Raw genomic sequence first — 20619 nt, 5'->3', positions numbered from 1 at the left:
ACTTGCAACATTTGTTGCCCTCCTAATACTTTCCTTATTTATTCAAAAAACCACTAAAGTATGTATTAGAAAAGAAAAAGAGGTTTCAAATCAATGACCTCAGCTCCCACCTCAGAAACTAGGAAAAGCAAATTAAACCAACGGTAAGTAGAAAGAAGGAAATAATGAAGATGAGAGGAAAACAATAAATTTTTTTAAAAAACCAGAAAATTATAGGGAAAAAAAATCAATGAAACCAAATGTTAGTTCATTAAGAAAATTTGTTTAAATTCAAAAATCCCTAGCCAGATTAATCACAAAAAAGAGAGAAAATACACAAATTACCAATATCAGGAATAAAAGAAGTGACATCACAAGAGAGTCCACAAATACTAATATGACAATAAGGGGGACATTATTAATAATATTATAACAATACGTTTCACAAACTACATGAAATGGACAAATTCTTCAAAAGACACAGTATATCAAAGCTCATACAAGAACAGAAAACTAGAATAGCCCTATATCTATTAAAGAAATTGAAATTGTAGTTAAAAACTTTCCCACACACACAAAAAAACCCTTGCCTAGATGGCTTCAAGGTTCAATAATGAATCTGACTAAATATTTAATAAAAAAAATCAATTATACCCAAAATCTTCAAGAAAAGTGAAGAGCAGTGAATACTGCCTAACATGTTCCATGAGGTCAGCATTACGTTGACACCAAAACCAGGCAAAATAGTAAAAGAAAGAAAACTAAAGACCAATAACCCCACTGACATAGATGCAAAAGGGCTAAACAAAACTTCAGCAAATTGAATCCAACAACATAAAAATAACAACAATAAAAAATCCATCATGACCAAATGGGGTTTATCCCAGGAGTCCAGGTTTGAGTTAATATCTGAAAATCAACCTATGGAATTCACAATGCTGTGAAAGAAAAAAAAATGTTAACTCAGTAGATGAAGAAAAAAGCACTTGACAAAATTCAACATTCATTCCTGGTAAGAACTCTCAGCAAATGAGAATAACGTATCTCGTAAGGAATTTATACCTGGAAATATATAAAGAATTTAATAATAAAAAGGTGACTAATGCAATTGACAAATGAGCACAGGATTTGAAAAGACACTTCTCCAAAGAATATATAATATATACAAATAGTCAATAGGCACACAAAAAGATGCCCAACATCATTATCCATTAAGGAAATGCTAATCAAAACCACAACGGGACTTCCCTGGGTGTCTAGCAGTTAAGACTCCATGCTCCCAATGCAGGGGGCCCAGGTTTGATCCCTGGTCAGGGAACTAGATCCTACATGTTGCAACTAAAGATCCTGCATGCCGCAAAGATCCCGTGTGCCACAACTAAGAGCCAGTGCAGCCAAATAAATACATATTAAAAAAAAAAAAACAACACAATGAGACCACTCCAGACCCACTAGGATGACTACAATCAAAAAGGTAGACAATAATAATTGTTGGTGACAATGTAGAGAAATTAGAACCTTCATACATTGCTGGTGGGAATTAAATATAACTCAGCAACCATATAACCTACCATATAACCTAGTTAACTAAGAGAACTAAAACAAGTGTTCAAGCAAAAATGTGTTCATGAATGTTCATAACAGCATTATTCATAATAAATGAGTGGAAACAGCCCTGACACCCATCAAATGATGAATGGTAAACAAACTGTGGTATATACATACGATGAGTAATAACTCAGCCCTAAAAAATGAAGTAGAGACTTATTTCAGAGAGAGACTCTAGTTCTAGACCACCAGAATAAAGCAAATATTACAATACAGTAAGTCACATGAACTTTGTTTCCTAGTGCATATAAAAGTTATGTTTACACTATATACTACAGTCTATTAGTGTGCAATAACATTATGCTTTAAAAATCCTTAATTAAAAAATACTTTATTGCTAAATAATGCTAATCATCATCTGACAATGCAGGGTTGCTACAAACCCTCAATTTGTAAAAAAAAAAATGCAGTATCTGTGAAGCACAATAAAGTGAAGTGCAATAAAACTGGGTATGTCTGTAGTGCTTCATGCTACAACATGGATGAACCTTGACAGCATTATGCTAAATGAAAGAAGCCAGACAAAGATCCATATCATATGATGTCATTAACATGTGATGTCCAAATTAGACAAACTTATAAAGATAGAACAGGGGAGGGACTATTAACAGGGAGGGACTATTAACAGGTAAGAAGTTTCTTTATGGGGTGATAAAAATATTCTACACTTAGATTGCTGCCCAACTCTGTGACTATACTAAAAGCCATTGAATTATATATACTTTAAATGGGTGAATTTTATGGTATGTTAATTATATCTCAGAAATAATGTTTTAAAAATAGAAAACAATGTGTTGCCTAATCCCAGGCCTAAAAAAGATAACTTCAATCCATACATTTCAACATATATAAAAATTAACTAAAATTTGATTGTAGACCTAAATGTAAAACTTAAGACCATAAAACTTCTAGAAATGAATATAGGAGAAAATCTTTGTGACCTTAAGTCATGCAAAGATTTCTTTGGTTTGATACCAAATGCACAATCAATTTTTTAAGTGACAAACTTTACTATAGAAAATTTTAAATTTCTACTCTTTGAAAGATACTATAATGACGCTAGACGCCGGGACTGTCCAGGAAGGCGCCGCGAGGCAGGAGCCCGCAGCCAGAGCAGCCCCGGAGCAGAAGCAGCCGCCGCCGCAGTCCGCGGAGCCCAGCCAACCGGCCAAGGCGTTGTCGATGCCGCTGAACGGGTTGAAGGAGGACGACAAAGAGCCCATCATCGAGCTCTTCGTCAAGGCTGGCAGTGATGGTGAAAGCATAGGAAACTGCCCCTTTTCCCAGAGGCTCTTCATGATTCTTTGGCTCAAAGGAGTTGTGTTTAGTGTCACAACTGTTGACCTGAAAAGGAAGCCTGCAGACCTGCAGAACTTGGCTCCGGGGACCCACCCACCGTTTATAACTTTCAACAATGAGGTCAAAACGGATGTAAATAAGATTGAAGAATTTCTTGAAGAAGTCTTATGCCCCCTCAAGTACTTAAAGCTATCACCAAAACACCCAGAATCAAATACTGCTGGAATGGACATCTTTGCCAAATTCTCTGCATATATCAAGAATTCAAGACCAGAGACTAATGAAGCATTGGAGAGGGGTCTCTTGAACACACTGCAGAAACTGGATGAATATCTGAATTCTCCCCTCCCTGATGAAATTGATGAGAATAGTATGGAGGACATTAAGTTTTCCACACGTAAATTTCTGGATGGCAATGAAATGACACTAGCTGATTGCAACCTGCTGCCCAAACTGCACATTGTCAAGGTGGTGGCCAAAAAATATCACAACTTTGATATTCCAAAAGGAATGACCGGCATCTGGAGATACTTAACTAACGCGTATAATAGGGATGAGTTCACCAATACCTGCCCCAGTGATAAGGAGGTTGAAATAGCATATAGTGATGTAGCCAAAAGACTTACCAAATAAAATAGCACTTACGAGAGAGATGTCTTCACATCTTCCCCTGACTAAGAACATACTTTTCCTAACAGACTGCTCCTCTTCCTATAAAGTAGAGACTTTATTTTGCACAAACATGCAGTTATTCCAGATTAGGATAAAGGATTGGCAAGGTATAGTAGCTATCTTTAAATATATACTCCTAAGCAGTATTATTTTAAAATTCTTTTCCCCTGCCTACCTCCCCTACCCCGTATCCTCCTCTCCTCTAATTTGGAGACACTCCATCACAAACTTTTCACTTTAAAGGTAGTTTGCCATCTCTCTAGAGCCCTCACCACTGTGCCCATTCACCATGTACAGATGGCAGAACTTCTGAGATGCACTGTTTAACTGTTAAAATAGTAACCATGACCTCATCAGTCAGGCCCAAACTGATGTATAATGCATGGTACAAGGAATATTTATGTAATTTTGGAATTTTATAATATTTAGTAAGAGTATATGAAAGGATTGCTACTGTATCAAAATATTCTGTTTCAATTTAGTCTATCCTGGATATGTACTAAAGGATGTTACCACCAGAGAAGAGAGCCTTCTACAGAAAGTCACTACAGATTTTGCTATTTTACTTTGTACATGAATTTTTACTTTTGCCTAAAAGCATTTACCCTTCATACCAATTATAACATCTGACACTATGTAGAAACTAAAAGTTTAGAGTGAGGAACCATATTTTCAAGATCTTCCTTAAGCATTTTATGCATATAAGAGAAACCAGTGGACACCTGATACTCTCCATCTAAACATGTTACTGGCTATATGTGTTTTGTCCAGTGCCATTCATTTGGAACATTATTGCTTTCTTCCTTTATTTTAAAAATGCCCCCTTTTTAGGTGAGCATCAGCCTTGCTGTTTATAGATCTTTTGAGCAACACTACATAAACTGATATTTCATTGATTTAGCTGTAGCAGTACGATGACTAGTAATGTAAAAATTAACCTAAGGAAAGTAGTGTGGGTTTGTCAAAATATCAAGTAGAATTTTGTGTCTAAAGCATATTTAATGTGGATAATCTAAAGAATGCATTATCCATCCTATATTAAAAACAAGGTAAAATACACAGATTACCATTCCACCCCCATTTACTGTTAGACTTTGGATAGAGGATGGTTCACTCCTTTAGGACTGAATTATAGTTGTGACGGTGACAACATATTTACTGCAGTTTTGCCTAATCTCAATCATTGCACTTCCTTCAATTAAATTTTTCTACAGCCACATTGAGGAATAGCACTCTGCATATTTGTTTCTTAAATTGAAGTTCTAAACCAGGAATTATTTGTGTTGTAACAAGGGAGGATGAACTTGGTGAAAATAAAACAAAAGTGTGCTATGTATTTATTCATTAAAAAAAAAAGAAAAATACTATAATGAGAATGAAAAGACAAGGTAAAGACTGGGATACAATATTTGTAAACCACACATCTGATAAAGGACTTTATCCATAATTTATAAAGAAATCTCAAATTCAATAAGAAAACATCCCAATTAAAAAAGACACTTCATAAAAGAAGTCATACAAATGGCAAATAAGCCCTTGAAAAGATGAGCAACATCATTAGTCTTCAGGGAAATGGAAATTAAAAACCACACTGACAAACCAGTACACACCTATTAGAATGGATAAATTAAAAAACCACTGACCATATTGAATATTATTGAGGATGTGGAGGAACTGGAACTCTCATACACTGCTGATAGGAATGTAAAATGTACAACCACTTTGGAAAGGAGTTTTATATTTTTAATGTTAAGCCTACACCTACCATATGTTCTAGTCATTCCACTCCCATGCATCTGCCCGAAATTAAAGAATGCATATATCCAAAGACTGGTACACAAATGTTCATAGCAGTCTTATTTGTAGTAGTCCCTAAAACTGGAAGCAATCCAAATGGCCATCAACAGGTCAATGGACCAAAAAGCTGTGGTATATTCATATAATGAAATACTATATAACAATAAAAAGGAATGACCTTTTTATACATGCAACAACATTGATGAGTCTTAGAATAGTTATACTGAGTGGAAGAAGCCAGAAAAAAATCGTACATATTGTATCATTCCAGTTATATACAACTCCAGATAGAAAATGAAAACTAAACTATAATAACAGAAAGCAGATTAGTGGTTGCCTGGGGAAGAAAGGATTGCAAAGGGACATAGGGAAACTTTGGGGGGTGAGGGACATGTTCATTATCTTGACTATGGAGATGATTTCATGGTGTATGCATATGCCAAAATTTATCATATTGTATACTTTATTTACATGCACTTAATTGTATGTCAATTACACTTCAATAAAACTGTTAAAAATACAAAAATATCCCTAAAAAATTAAATTAAAAAAACTGACTATATATTACTATTTCCAAGTCAGGGAAAAACAAATTGAAGCTAAAAATGAAACTCTTCCTTTGTTGCCAATACCTAGAAAGTTTTTTTTTATTAATTTTTACTGGCATATAGTTGCTTTGCAATGTTGTGTTAGTTTCTTGCTGTACTAGAGAGCTTCTTGTTGTACTAGAAAGTTTTGAAAATAAGAGTTGATGAATGGTCCCTCCATAGCCCCCAGTTATGGTAACGATGGGTGAGTCACTAACCCTGCCCTAGAATAAGCTGGAGAGAGAAGACAAGAGTATGCTAAGTAGAACAGTTTTCATAAAACCTTCCCTTATCCTCCTTGCCTAACGTATAAAGAAGGTGTCAGGAGTATGTTAGGCTGTCTTTTCTTGCATGTAAAAGAACAGAAAGAGAGAGTATCCAAATTAGAGGGTAGGCTCTGGAATTAGACCACTGGGGTTCATAGTTTGCCTTCACTTGAACAAACTCCCTAAGCTCTCTGTGTCTTAGTTTTCTCGTCTCTAAAATGTGCATTCATTCAACATATGTTTATTGAGAACCCCCTCCCCCAAAAAACTCTTAAAACAAAAACTGACGAAACAGGAAAATACATATAATGCAATAACAACTCGAAAAAAAACTTCATAATTTTTCTATTTTCTCACTAAGAGATTGAGAGTATAAAAAAGAAAGAACATAAAAATGTTTAAGAATTAAAATTTTAAAACATCATGTCAAGCATAGAGAAGAAGTAACGAGAGGAGAACAGCATGTAGTTTCCAAATTAGACTGTAATTCAACTGATTCTCTCTATACAAATTATATTTATTCACTTGCAGAAAGAGGTTAAAGTAGAATCTGTAGACCAGATTATTATGACACTGTTGAAAAGAGAACTTAATAAGCATAACTCAATACATAAGTGTAAGAAATCAACACACAGCACACCTTAAACTTACAAAATGTTACATCAATTATATCTCAATAAAAATATACTTTAAAAAATAAAGGGAAAAAAAAGAACAACTAGACTGCTCTGCTAACATTTCCATGTCCTCTCAACAGTCGGTCGTGTTGATGTCAGGCTTATAATGTTTTCAAAAAAAAGCAATATTTTGATTTTTTATTTTCATTATATAGTTACAATATTGCTTTGTTAATTTTATAGTATTGCAATTATTATATGAAACATAAACCAATTCCTACAAATGTCAAAGTATACCTAGTGAGGTATTATCACAATATGTTACTAGGATTTCCAATTTGACATTTTAAAGTTTAAAATGCTGTCATATTGAATGCAAATCTGCCAGAGTCTATTCATAGATTTATTGAAGGAGTCCAAATGTCCTCTATCAGGAAAAATAAGAGTAGCAATGGCATCACAACCAACTTGTCGTATGACCAATAAGTTATGTTTATTTGATGTGCATGATTAGTAAATTTTTCTGTATATGTAGCTGTTTTACAATTACTTTAAAAGCAGCTTATGGAGGAATCAGGCTCCCTGACTTCAGACTATATTACAAAGCTACAGTAATCAAAACAATATGGTACTGGCACAAAAACAGAAATATAGATCAATGGAATAGGACAGAAAGCCCAGAGATAAACCCACGTACATATGGTCACCTTATCTTCAACAAAGGAGGGAAGAATATAAAATGGAAAAAGGACAGCCTCTCCAATAAGTGGTGCTGGGAAAACTGGACAGCTACATGTAAATGAATGAAATTAGAACATTCCCTAACACCATACACAAAAATAAACTCAAAATGGATAAAGGACCTAAACGTGAGGTCAGACACTATAAAACTCTTAGAAGAAAACATAGGCAGAACACTCTATGACATAAATGACAGCAAGATCCTTTTTGACTCACTTCCCAGAATAAAGGAAATAAAAACAAAAATAAACAAATGGGACCTAATGAAACTTAAAAAGCTTTTGCACAGCAAAGGAAACCATAAATATGACAAAAAGACAACCCTCAGAATGGAAGAAAATATTTGCAAACGAAGCAACTGACAGAAAGGATTAATCTCCAAAATATACAAGCAGCTCATGCAGCTCAATATGAAAAAAAGAAACAACCTCATCCAAAAATGGGCAGAAGACCTAAATAGACATTTCTCCAGAGAAGACATACAAATGGCCAACAAACACATGAAAAGATACTCAACATCACTAATCATTAGAGAAATACAAATCAAAACCACAACGAGGTATCACTTTACACCAGTCAGAATGGCCATCATCAAAAAAATCTAGGAACAATAAATGCTGGAGAGGCTGTGGAGAAAAGGGAACACACCTGCACTGTTGGTAGGAATGTAAAGTGATTCAGTAACTATGAAAAACAGTATGAAGACTCCTTAAAAAACTAAAAATAGAACTACCATATGACCCAGCAATCCCACTACTGGGCATATACCCTCAGAAAATCATAATTCAAAAAGATACATGAACCCCAATGTTCACTGAAGCACTATTTACAATGACCAGGACATGGAAGAAACCTAAATGTCCGTCGACAGATGAATGGATAAAGAAGATGTGGCACATATATACAATGGAATATTACTCAGCCATAAAAAGGAATGAAATTGAGTTATTTGTAGTGAGGTGGATGGACCTAGAGTCTGTCATACAGAGTGAAGTAAGTCAGAAAGAGAAAAACAAATACTGTATGCTAATACATATATATGGAATCTAAAAAAATGGTACGGATGAACTGAGTGGCAGGGGAAGAATAAATACGTAGATGTAGAGAACAGACTTGAGGACATGGGGAGGGTGGGGAAGCAGAAGCTGGGACAAAGTGAGAGAGCAGCACTGACATTTATACACTACCAAATGTAAAACAGATAGCTAGTGGGAAGCAACTGAATAACACAGGGAGATCAACTTGATGACTGGTGATGACCTAGAGGGGTAGGGTAGGGAGGGTGGGAGGGATGCTCAAGAGGGAGGGGATATGGGGATAAATGTAAAAATACAGCTGATTTACTTTGTTGTACAGCAGAAACTAGCACAAAAGTGTAAAGCAATTATACTCCAATAAAGATCTGGAAAAAAAAAAGGCAGCTTAAAATCATTCATCAGATAGCTGTTACAGTTAAAGCTGGAACTCAGTAGAAGGTACCAAGGGAAAGTATTCATTTTCATGTTCAGAAAGCATTATTCTTTCCTATTGTGAAGAAGAATCCAGTTTGCATGCAATATATTAATATTTAAATGATCATTTTGCCAGAAAAATAATTACCTGTGAGACACCCAACTTTTTACATGCATCAAGAAAATTTTCTACATTTCTTCGACATTTTGCCATGCTAAGTTTAGGCTGTAAAGTAAGAAAAAAAAGGTATATTTTCAGGTATCTTTATACAAAATTAATAAAAACTGAAAATTAAATTTATTGAAGTACATTTTTTAAAGATTGTTTCAAGAAGCTCTATCTTCTTTCAGAGAACTAACAAATTGTGGACAAAACTTACCACTGCTGGTGATGGCACATGAATACTAGCTACAGAGCGTGGCCTTATGTGATTGGCTAAATGGCAAAGAACAACCCCATCCATCAGTGCAGCTCCAATATCATCAGGCAAAATTACTTTTAACCTGGATTCGAGATTCTATAAAAGAAATGGGTATAAATCACAGATATTCTATCTAAATACATATGTTATATATTTATATAACTAATTATTACACAATTCAAAATTTCAAAGAGTGCTGAAAATAAAATATACCTTGTTAATTTTCCAAGCTAACCCCATTTCTACAAACCAGACCTGAAAGGTCAATCTGACTTACATTGCGAAGTTGTCGTATTTGCTCTCGTTCTTCCCGTAGATGTTCCATCTTTCTTCTCATTGTAAAACCTGGATCTGCTGCCCCATATTCCTGGCGAGATGAGCGGCTAAAAGCTATAAAAACAGAAATTTCCTAGCTTATTATGAAGCTAATAGGAAGGATCAACCATCGGTGGGGAAAGAGACATGATAAAAAGAACCAGAATAAAACGACATAAAACACTATTATTAATAAGTTCTAAATATTTTTTACAGAATATAAATGAAATCTACTTATCCGCATAATTGAAAGCAACAGGGAAGACAAGTCTAACAATTTCTACCACCTACACATGTTCTTAAACATATGTTATTAGACACTTATGATCCAGGTTAAGATTATTATTGAACACAAATCAACCTTTATTATCTTTAAAGAAAAAGGAAATTATTCTTGAAGGTCAATACAGTTATTCAGGAATAAAAACTATAATTCAATACCTTGCCAAGTAACATGGATCCATTTTCTTTTGGGCTTGCCAAATGCGAAAAGATCCCTTTTTAAAACCACAATATAATGGAGTGCTATAATTTCAAACAGTGTTTGGTCTGCTGGCAGAGTGGTCATTCTAATAGCAGTCACAGTAGAGTAGAAATAAGACTGCAGTATATCTAAGGCAAAAAGCTGAGGTTTCAGGAGCTTGAAGGTAAAGAGGAAGAAAGAAATGGGGAATGGGAATTGGAAAGACAAATAAGGTTAAGAGAAAATTACTTTTAGGAGAGGGGAAAGAATCTATGTGTACTTAAAACTATGGAATCAATCCCATTTAAGCTGAGAAACTCTAGTTTCATATATAACCAATAAATTTTATTTGCAGAATATATATTTACCTGATCTAGGCTTCAAGCCAAAGGGACCATGTGAAAAAGCATCAGTTCTATCATACTCCTAAAAACAAAAAAAACAAATAAAACCTCTTTTCTTTCAAAATAATCAAGGTAGTTACTCACATCCATTCCAATTTTGAGTAGTTTTTTCCATGATTAGTGGAGTAGAGAAAAGCAAATTGCATTTCAATTCAAATTGATACATTTCACTTTTACAAGGTTTTTAAATATTTGCTAATTGACTTCTCCCTCATAGTATAAGGAAAATGAAAAGGAAAAGTACTGAAGCATATAAAATAGATATTATTTTTTGAATGAAGAACCAGAATAAAGTCTCACCCAAAATGAAAGAAAAGCTTCAATGAAAAGATAAGTGAAATTAGTAACACTTACTCAGTATCTACTATCAACTAGACCCTTAGTAGATAATCTGAGGCAAATATACACATTCATACTAATAGGGGGTGCAGAGTGACAGATAAAGTATTATTTCTTCTATCTGAATGCACATTGTTTCAAAGTGGTTTCACACAGTAGTGTGCTTTGGAAAAAACTCTGGTATATTTAAAAAATCTGAACTTGGAGTCAGAAAGTCTAAGCTAAGCCTTGAGCAAAACATTTAATTTCTCTGTAACTGTTCCTTCATCTTTAAAATGGGATATTGTAAACAGTAACTGAGCTAACTAAAAGAAAGCACTTTGTAAATTATAAGCTGGAAAGATAATGTAATTTTAGCAGCATCCTATTTAATCTGTACAACTGTGAAGTAGCTACAGTCTGGGCTTCAGTCACTTCTCTACCATTTATTGACTGGAGTCTTTAGGAAAAGTTATCAGACTCTTCAGCTGTAAAATGATGAGGATAACACCCAGCTCATGGGACTGCTCTTAGGTTTAAATGTATAGGCAAGCATTTTGTTAATAGTAAAGCACTATGCTAACTGTTTTTACCACTTTTCTCTCACAGATGAAACTGAAACAATCAGAATTCTGTTGACTCTCTTAATTTTCTGATTAACAGGTGATAAGCAGTTCAAGTTAAATGTCAGTTGAGCTACTAAAATACATGCTCACCATCCTATCCCTCCACAAGCCTCAGTTTGTCTTGATTATTTTGTGGTTAAAGTGTTACGAATTTCCAGACAAAAATTTCACTTATCCAAATGTAAGGAAAAATGTATTATAAAATTAATATAATTTATTTGAGAAAACTGGCACTGATACTTTCCCAATGAGCATAGATCATAAAATCATGAAGCCCCTAGTTAAGTAAGTCATCACTTATATGTTACAACTGAAAGTTAAAAAAAGGATTTACAAAAGCATGTGACAAAGACTAATTTTAGGATATCCTAATTTAAATCATCTTCTAAAAGAATGTAAACCATTTTCCTGCCATATAAATAATTTAAAAACATATTTATAAAACTAATGTCCAAGCCCATGCAAAAGTTTTACAATGCAACTCACCCAAAACAATAGACAAAGAATCTTGGCTTTTTAAAAATTTAACATCACCTATATAAAATGAAATACTGGCTAATTAACCAAAGTTATATGGTGAATTTGGATCATCCAAACATTTAGACAAAAGTCCTGAATTCACCAAATGAATCTATAATCATCTAGTTACTAATGCCAATACACTTTTAGAGTAGAAAATAATCTGAAGTAGAAGAGATACTGTTTAGAATTTTTTTAATTTATCTCTTATTGTGAAGCAACAGGTTTAACTAAATTAGAAGAGTTAATCATTGAAACCACCAGAGTATTTGGCTGAGATCTCAGAAACTCTAACTTTCATCTACCCCTTCTTCCCATGCCCCTCCTTAGGTCTAAGATGATAGGAAATGTGTACCCTCTTGTCGATAGGAACAACCCACTACAGGGATGTTTCTCGTGGAAAAAGGAAGTTTTTCTTGCATTGCTTTCAGACCTAATTGGTTATGAGAAAAACCAAAGGCCATTGCACAATGCTGAGCTACTTTTTTCAAATTTAATTTTTGAAAGCTGTTTTTATCATTTATTTCAAAATATGGATGAATTATAAAACAAAAAATTTATAAAGTGAGTTATTTACTGTAATCTATAGGCATTTTTCAATAAGTAATTTAAGGGATACTGATGATGAATATTTGTACAAAAATATGACATTCTTAGAATCTTTTATAGGCTAGGTTTATACAAATTAACCTACTATGGACTTTGAAATATGGGTGAATAAGTTATATTTTAAAAAAAAGATGAGGTTAGAGAGAAGAGACAAAGAAACCTATGTAAACACATTTAAGAACAGAACTTGTACCTCAGATGATACTGGAGATTGTGGTGACATATTAGCATTATCACTGTCTTGCTAAAATATAAAAATAAAAAGATGAAAGATGAAATTAAAATATGAATGATGATTAAGACATATAAAAGGAAAACTGAAAATTTTTTGATTAACTACTAAAGGAAGAATCTGGAAAATACCATCTACCACCTTGCCAAAGTGCGGTCTGTGGACCAGTAGCATCAGCATCCTCTAGGAGCTCGTTAGAAATGCAGAATCTCAGCCCCTACCTAAGACCTACTGAATCAGAATCTGTATTTCAGTAAGATCCCCAGGTGATTCATAAGCACTTTAAAGTTTTAGAAGTAGTATCTACTTACATCAAATATTTTCTTATAAATTTATTTCCTTTAAATATCACAAATGAAAAACGTTTCTATATTCTTAGAAAATAGCCATGTGTTAAAATTAATTCCTGATGGGAAATGGCAATAATATGTTACAATCTGAGACAGCTACATGGAAACATGCAAAAATTCCATCACCCCAAATAACATTTACCTAGAAAATTATGCGTGTCTAACACAGGCTTAGAAATAATGACAAAGAACTGAACTGCATAAAATACTATTAAATGATCCTTATTTTTTCAATGACTACTACTAAACAATACAAAAATATTAACATTTAACCTTGAATATGCATACCACATAGGACATGTATTCATCACCAACAAATGATTACTGACTATCTATCATATGTCAGGCACTGGTGCTAGACACTGGGAATATTTAAATTTAATAAAATATCATCCACTCAAGGATCTCTCAGTCTAAGGGGAAAACAGATTCATTTACATGGGTAGTACAATCTTCTCAGTACAGTGATAGAGCTATGCATGACATATTATGAGGCACAGATAAAGGGCACTTGGGGAAATGGTGGGGGTGGTGAATAAAGGCAAGCTTCCCGAGAAACTAAAAAACTGAGTATATGTTTAACAATTTTGCAAGATGAGACGACAACAAGGACAAAGGCACAGAAGCAATAAATGTAAGGGTGAGTGCAGAAAACCTTATGGTTCCATATTTTTGGAGAGTATGGTGAAAGGAGGGCAAATCATGAGTTGAGGCTGGTGTGGTAAGCAGGAGCTTGATCAAAAGGACCTTGAGTTTACCTTCTAAGTGATAAGGGACAGTGAAGGCTGCTAAGCAAGGGAATAGCCTGATCATATTTGTGTTCTTTGAAACGATCATTGGCAGAAGAGAGGAGAATGGACTGGAGAAAGGGAGATCAAGAATGATATTGCAGTAATACAGGAAAGAAATGATGAGGGCCTGTGCTAGAGCAGAAACAGCAGAAATGCAGGTGGGAATGTATTCAAAATATTTCCATATTAAAAAAAAAGTAGGTTTTAGTAACTGATTAGATATTGAAGTAGGCAGGACCAAAGTGGATATAATATATAAAGGAATAGGGAAAACATCCAAGATGAACCTCTAGATCAGTGTACAACAAACGTTTTTTGGGTGATTCCATTTCCCAAAATTAAAGTTTTCAGAAGCCCTGCCAAGTATCCAACATCAAATGAATTACCAACCCCTCCAAACAAAAAAACACAAAGCTTAAGTATTTATGGTGATGAGACTGTATCATTTCAAAAATGCCAGGCTGCTGTACAGCTTAAAATGATGAGTTAGAAAAATTTATAGTAATGCAAACTGTTGAAATCTAATTTTAAATGTTAAAATAGTATACAGAGCTGTGAAAAGAGATTAATAAATTTCAAAGGAAAAATCTCAACTGACCACCAGGTTGATTTAAGAAGATAAAATATAGGAAAATGTAAAAATTTTAAATTAATTACAATTTCAAGATGAATATTAATAAAATTCTAAAGCTGAACTACAAAGGACATATGGAAATCACACGATTAAATTAATAATTGTCTAATGATGCTCAGTTTTTTTATTATTGGAGAAAACCCGTGCATTAAATCAATAACAAACTGAAAGATGAATTACATTTTACTCTGACTGGACCAACTTCTATAAAAAGTAAATATTTTAAACAATTGCTAATATTACCCTCTTTTCTCACCTCATCGTTTTCATTGCCACTTGAACTCTTCCTTGATGATTTATACTGAAAAATATTTAAATCACATGTTTTATTTTTCCTTGAACATATGAATTCTCTAACTAGTAAATTATATATGATGCTCACTCACATTCTGGTACTTTTATTAAATTATCTAAATCATATATAAAATGTAAATTATATGTAAAGACATATAAATTAAACTGTTTAATTATATAATCAGTTTAAACAGTACTACTGACTAATAGCTAACATAAACAGTACTTTCTTTGTGCAAGACATTGTTCTAAATACATACATCAAGTAACATTTCCTTCCTAAACCAATCCATTTCCCATTCATTCAGGTTCGCTACCTGAGTGTTGTCTTAAATCCTCCTTTCTCTTAAACCACTATATACAAAACATCAAGTCAATTCTTTCTATAATCTCTCTCAGACTTACTTCTTCTGAATTCAATCAACTATTATTTTGCTCTAGGCCCCATTATCTCATGCCTAGTCTGTAATCTCACCATTCAAAAATGTCATCCATTTTTAAGAAACCTACTGATTTTAGGTTAAAAAATACTACATTAAATGTATATTTTGACTATACAATAATAGTTACAGTGATAATAGCTAACGCTTATACTAGTGCTTACTATGCACCAGGCACTGATTGAAGTGTATTACATGTATGAACCCATTTAATATTCTTAAAACCCTGAGGTAAATATTATTCAATATTATCTCCATCTTATATCGAGGTACAGAGATAATATGCTTAATATTACAAATGCTAGAATGTAAAATAGCGCTTGTCTTTAGCATCAAGAATCACGGAAATACAATTATGACAACCACTAAAGTTCTCTGCTTCCTCCTCGCAAAGAAATTATCCTGCAAATCGGTGGCAGATTGGCCTTTCAAAACACTACGTGCAACTCATGACTCTTCTATTGAAAAAAACCTAACTTTCAGATTATGTCCAAGTTTCTCTGTCTGGTATTCAAGGTTCTATTTAATGGCCCCCTTTACTTATGCAGCATTATCTTCCACAACTCTTGGAAAAATAGATACCCTACCTGCTACCCCTACCATAAACTGGAGGATGAGCAGCATTAGGGATTACAAATACAAGACCTAAATTCCTCCACTGTCTCTTCTGTGACTTATGACAACTATCACTAATCTACCAAGGTGTTCTTTCCAGCTGATTCCAGACACAGCCTCAATATACTTTCAATCCAGTGTTCCAGATAGCCACTGAATACAGCTGGCATGTGTGAATAAACCTATTTGCCATCCTCAGCCACAGTGCCACTGATGGCACTTCTTGTTTTACTTCAACAAAAGAGTGACATTTGGACAGTGGACACCAGGACCCCAAGATGGCATCAGTCATACTAGTGAAGGAGAAGAAACTCATGGATGTCAAAACAGGGGAGCTGCCCAAGCTTGATACTGATGCAGGATTTCACCCCAAAGCCACTGTTGGAGAGTTTCAAAGAGGTTACTACCAGTATTATAAGTAGGTCACTGGAGTTTCTATGCCTATGTGCTTTTCAACTACTGCCTTTCTTATAAGGAACTCAAACATGAGCAGTTACACAAATACCACTGAAGAGGAGGACACAATCTGCATTCCTGACCACGACCTTCTTTGCCCAGCAGCCCTGATCTTTGCTGAATCCTTTCATATCCTAATTGAGAATCAACATCTGATAAAAGATGACTGGTAGAAAAACAAACAAAAAACAAAACAAAGGAATGACGTTTTAGTGAATAATAAGTTAATATTTACTAAGTGTATACTCTTTGGCAAGTGTTGTTCTAAGCACTTTATATTATTAAATAATTCAGTAGTTATAATAATCCTGTGAGGAAAGATACTATTAGAGTCATCTGAAGATAAAAAAAATAATAAGCTCAGCAAGATTAGATAATTTGCCAAAGTCACTCAGTTAGTAGATATCTAAGTAAGAACTGGAACCAAAGTGGTTTGACTTCTGAGGTCAAGGCTCTTAACCACTATACTATACTCTCATACCTATATCCTAAATGATTAGTAGGAATTTTTCGGGAATAAAAGAATGGGCATGCTCTGAAGAAGGAAATCGCAAGGGAATAAAAAAGCTCAGCTTATGCAAAAAACAAAGAGCAGCTAGTGAGGAGAGTGAATTGTGGCAGGTAATAAAACTTAGAGAAGTAGGTAAGGATGGTTGTGAAGTTTTTTAAAAGTCCAAATTTTATGTAACTGATAATGGGGAACCAATAAAGAATTTTAAGCCAGGGATTTCTCTAAGGACTGTGAAACTAGAGGAAGGGGGACCATTAAGAACTTATTACAATTGCCCAGACAAGAAAGAATGAGGGTTCCAACAAAAGCAAGGGCCCCAAATATGGAGAAGGTAATGAATTGGAAAAAGATGCATAATTAGCATCCTGGTGACCAATTAGGTAAGGAGAAAAAAAGAGAGCAAGATCAAGGAGGACTGAGGTATAGAGCTTAGAGAACTGGGTGGGTAATACCACTATAGCTAAAATAAAGAACAGAGAGGATGAGCAAGTTCCATGGTGGTGGGGCAGGAAGGAGAGACATATTGAATTTGAAATACATGGCATCCAGACAATTAGAAACACAGCTGCAGAGACCAGGGAAAAAAAAGTTATGAAATGTAACTTTAGACCCAGGAGAATATGAGACATCTGGAATCATAAAAGCTTCAGAGAGATGAGACCCTAAGAACAAGCAGAAGAAAAATCAGAAGAAAAGTTAGCCAGGAGCATCAAAAAGAAAAAAGAAGAATTAGGGAAGGAAAATGAGGCAGAAACCAAGCAAGGAGTTTTGAGAAGAAAGATGTGGTCATCACTGTCAAATGCTATACTAGATTTTGCCATTAGTAGGTACATGTTAGGCTCTAGTGAGGGCCTATTTCAATGGAGATATGGAGGTAAAAGCCAGACTGCAGTGCATTAAGGAATAATCAGAAACTGCAGATCTAGAAATGGCAAGTTTGGCCCTAGAAGAAAGCAAAGAGATAAGGCAACAGCTGAAAGGGGAATCGGGGATAATGGTAGAGGTCTGAGCACATTTATAAGATGGAAGGTAAAGAGAAAAGACATAGAAGAGTGAGCAGATAATTGATAAAGGAAAGAAACAGAGGATGATGCTGTCAAGAACTTAGATAATGAGACATATTATTGTTACTCAACTGCTATTCTAATTTAAAATAATCATTATACATGAACACTTAGAAAGATACTTGGTTTTGCATTACTGCACATAAAGGTCCTAAAACCCAAATCTGAATATATACGTAGATTTTCAAATATTCTATAAGTCCAACTTCTTACTAATTCAACTCAGCTGTCCTCAATTAACATTAGTCTGAATAATTGAAGTTTGATTATATCTAAATTCAAATACTACAATAAAGGCCTGTTCAGAAATACAAAGATCAGTTCATCTCTGAAGTTTATATTAATTTCACAGGAGAGACAGTACTTATGTAAAAACTCTGACTCGAGACAAATCAGGTTATTTCACAAGCCCAACTGGCTTCCCTATTCCAGTATATAATTAACCATGGTCAGAGAAAATATATGAAAATATTTTCCTTGGGGTTAGCCATTAAATTAAAATATTGTACAATATTTATGAAATCAGATATGTATTTTAAGAGTCATTATAATGTTTTATCACAAAAGTAGTGAGATACATTTGATGACAAATATATATGGCATTTAAATAAATCAAATAATCCTTAAAACTAATTTGGTATAGTTATTCTAATGTTTTTTAACTTTTTTATTTAGAAATAAATCATCAAATGCATTTAGAAATTTGTGTTGTCATTCTTAAAGGAATTAAAGCTACTAATTTACATTGAACATTATCAACAAAAGATTAGATTTTCATACCTTGTTGTATATCTTGTTCAAATGATATTAATAAATTTCTGTAACAGATTTTTAATAAAGTAATGTATTTTCTGGAATACCTTTACTTTGAGAAATGCAGCGATTTTACTTCAGCAACGACATTAAATTTTATTTACTAGAATAGTAATCTACACAAGAGTGGCCAAGAGTCTAAAAGAGTTAATATAACTCTCCTACAATAATTTACTTACTCATATAATCTGATCTAAACTATCTTCTTACTCACATAACCTGGCCAATTATGTTGAAACATTTTTTTAATTTAGTTTCAGGGGCTTACCTGGAAAACATACCTCCCAAAATCAGTCTTAGCAACTAAGAAACCAGAGAGCTAGCTTTCACACACACACACACACTTTCAATAAATCTTCTGAATAACAGCATCATGAATAATTTACCATGGGACACAAAGAAATCCTATAGTTTAGTCACTTATATGTATTAGGATAAAGTTGCACAAAAAGTCTGTATGTTTCATAACAAAGCAAAGCTAAAGGAACCATCACTGAGTGAGCTTAGTGATAATTTGATATATATCTCTAGAGTTGTATACTTTAACTATATATCGAAATTAAGTTCAATAATATTATTTTATGAATAAGCCTTCTGATTCTTGAGAGAGAACTAATTAAGACAAATTTTCTTTTTGAAAGAAAGACACTCCATAGAAAGATATTTTAATCATGAAAATACAAACCTGAATAACTGTTTTGTCTTCACTTAGAGAGTAGTATCTCAATTTACAATTTTTTTTAACATCTTTGGAAAAACACGTTGACATTTCCATTTTTTTTACAGTGTCCTAACACTGACATCTTCTGACTACTGAGGAGAACTACATATCTCCTTAAAACATTTCCCAGTTACTGAAGCTTAACTTTGCACCTACTTTATTAACTATAGTAGAAATTAACATTTGTTGAATGATGACTACAGACTCTTCAAATATCTCATTTGATATCTTATTAACTTATAAAACAGCAATATTATGGAAGGTATGCTTAAGCCGTAAAGAAATATTTATCAACAAATGATACTATTAAATCCAATAACTAGTTTTTAAAGGTTCACTGAGAAAAAAAATAACATAAAGGTTCACTGAGGCATCTATTAAGACTTTACTGAGAAATTTACTTGAGTTACAATAAAATATTTAAAAGACAATAAAACTGCATTTATCTGAAAGTGTGTTCACTTGATATTAGGCTATCTACAGTAGATCAACAGGCAGCACAACACAGGTTCTGGGTCCAAGTCTTGACTAAGTTAAGAATTAGCTAAGTGACTTGAAGCATTTTACTCAGCCTCTCTGCGCCTTAATTTCCCCATCTATAAAATCGGAAAAATAATAAATGCACTTACTGCATAGGGTTGTTATGAAGATTAAATTAGTTGATATCTGTAAAGTACTTAGAACAGCTCCTGGCACTTACTAAGTGCCATGTTAAGTATTTTGATAAACAGTCAGAATTTGTATGCTTTTACTATACTAATAGATCAAGTAAATATCAAATCTCTTTTATTAGTTAGAAATACTAAAATTACTACCACATTATCAGTTGTTCACCAAGTTTTATCTATTAACAAATTTTCTTTGGTGAGTTTGTTCAAGTCCCATAAACTAAAAGAGGGGACTTTAAATTAATAAATGCCAGAATGTAAATATAACTGCAGATTTCTAAAGGGTACTGACCAGGGTTCTGCTTAGAATGTCGTTCCCTTTTTCCCTATGTCTTTT

General features: G+C 33.7%; 2 protein-coding genes and 1 non-coding gene across 3 annotated transcripts in view; 1 reads left to right on the top strand and 2 right to left on the bottom strand.

The window, feature by feature from the left end:
- Nucleotides 1-20619, bottom strand: part of LRCH2 (leucine rich repeats and calponin homology domain containing 2) — an 82248-nt gene that overhangs the window by 1911 nt on the left and 59718 nt on the right. Inside the window, exons 15-20 of the mRNA XM_057719274.1 lie at nt 14957-15001; nt 12887-12937; nt 10586-10643; nt 9717-9829; nt 9398-9535; nt 9166-9243 (exon numbers count right to left, since the gene is read on the bottom strand). Of these exons, the coding sequence (XP_057575257.1) occupies nt 9166-9243; nt 9398-9535; nt 9717-9829; nt 10586-10643; nt 12887-12937; nt 14957-15001 (483 nt within the window). The remainder of the gene's footprint in view (nt 1-9165; nt 9244-9397; nt 9536-9716; nt 9830-10585; nt 10644-12886; nt 12938-14956; nt 15002-20619) is intronic.
- On the top strand, nt 2652-3902 carry LOC130842602 (chloride intracellular channel protein 4-like). Its single transcript, XM_057719275.1, has one exon. It carries the CDS (start codon nt 2770-2772, stop codon nt 3517-3519), a length of 750 nt encoding a protein of 249 aa, XP_057575258.1. The 5' UTR covers nt 2652-2769; the 3' UTR covers nt 3520-3902.
- LOC130842771 (small nucleolar RNA SNORA35) lies at nt 12432-12560 on the bottom strand. The gene has a single exon (XR_009050564.1). It is a non-coding gene; the product is annotated as a small nucleolar RNA SNORA35 (small nucleolar RNA).

This window comes from Hippopotamus amphibius, chromosome X, assembly GCF_030028045.1.
Source record: "Hippopotamus amphibius kiboko isolate mHipAmp2 chromosome X, mHipAmp2.hap2, whole genome shotgun sequence".
NCBI classification, from domain to species: Eukaryota; Metazoa; Chordata; class Mammalia; order Artiodactyla; family Hippopotamidae; genus Hippopotamus; species Hippopotamus amphibius.
Note: the sequence above shows the minus strand (reverse complement) of the source record. Positions and strands in the feature narration are given on the sequence as shown.

What these genes read in the sequence shown, in the direction of transcription:
- LOC130842602 (XM_057719275.1), top strand. Translation starts at nt 2,770, where the DNA reads ATGCCGCTGAACGGGTTGAAGGAGGACGACAAAGAGCCCATCATCGAG.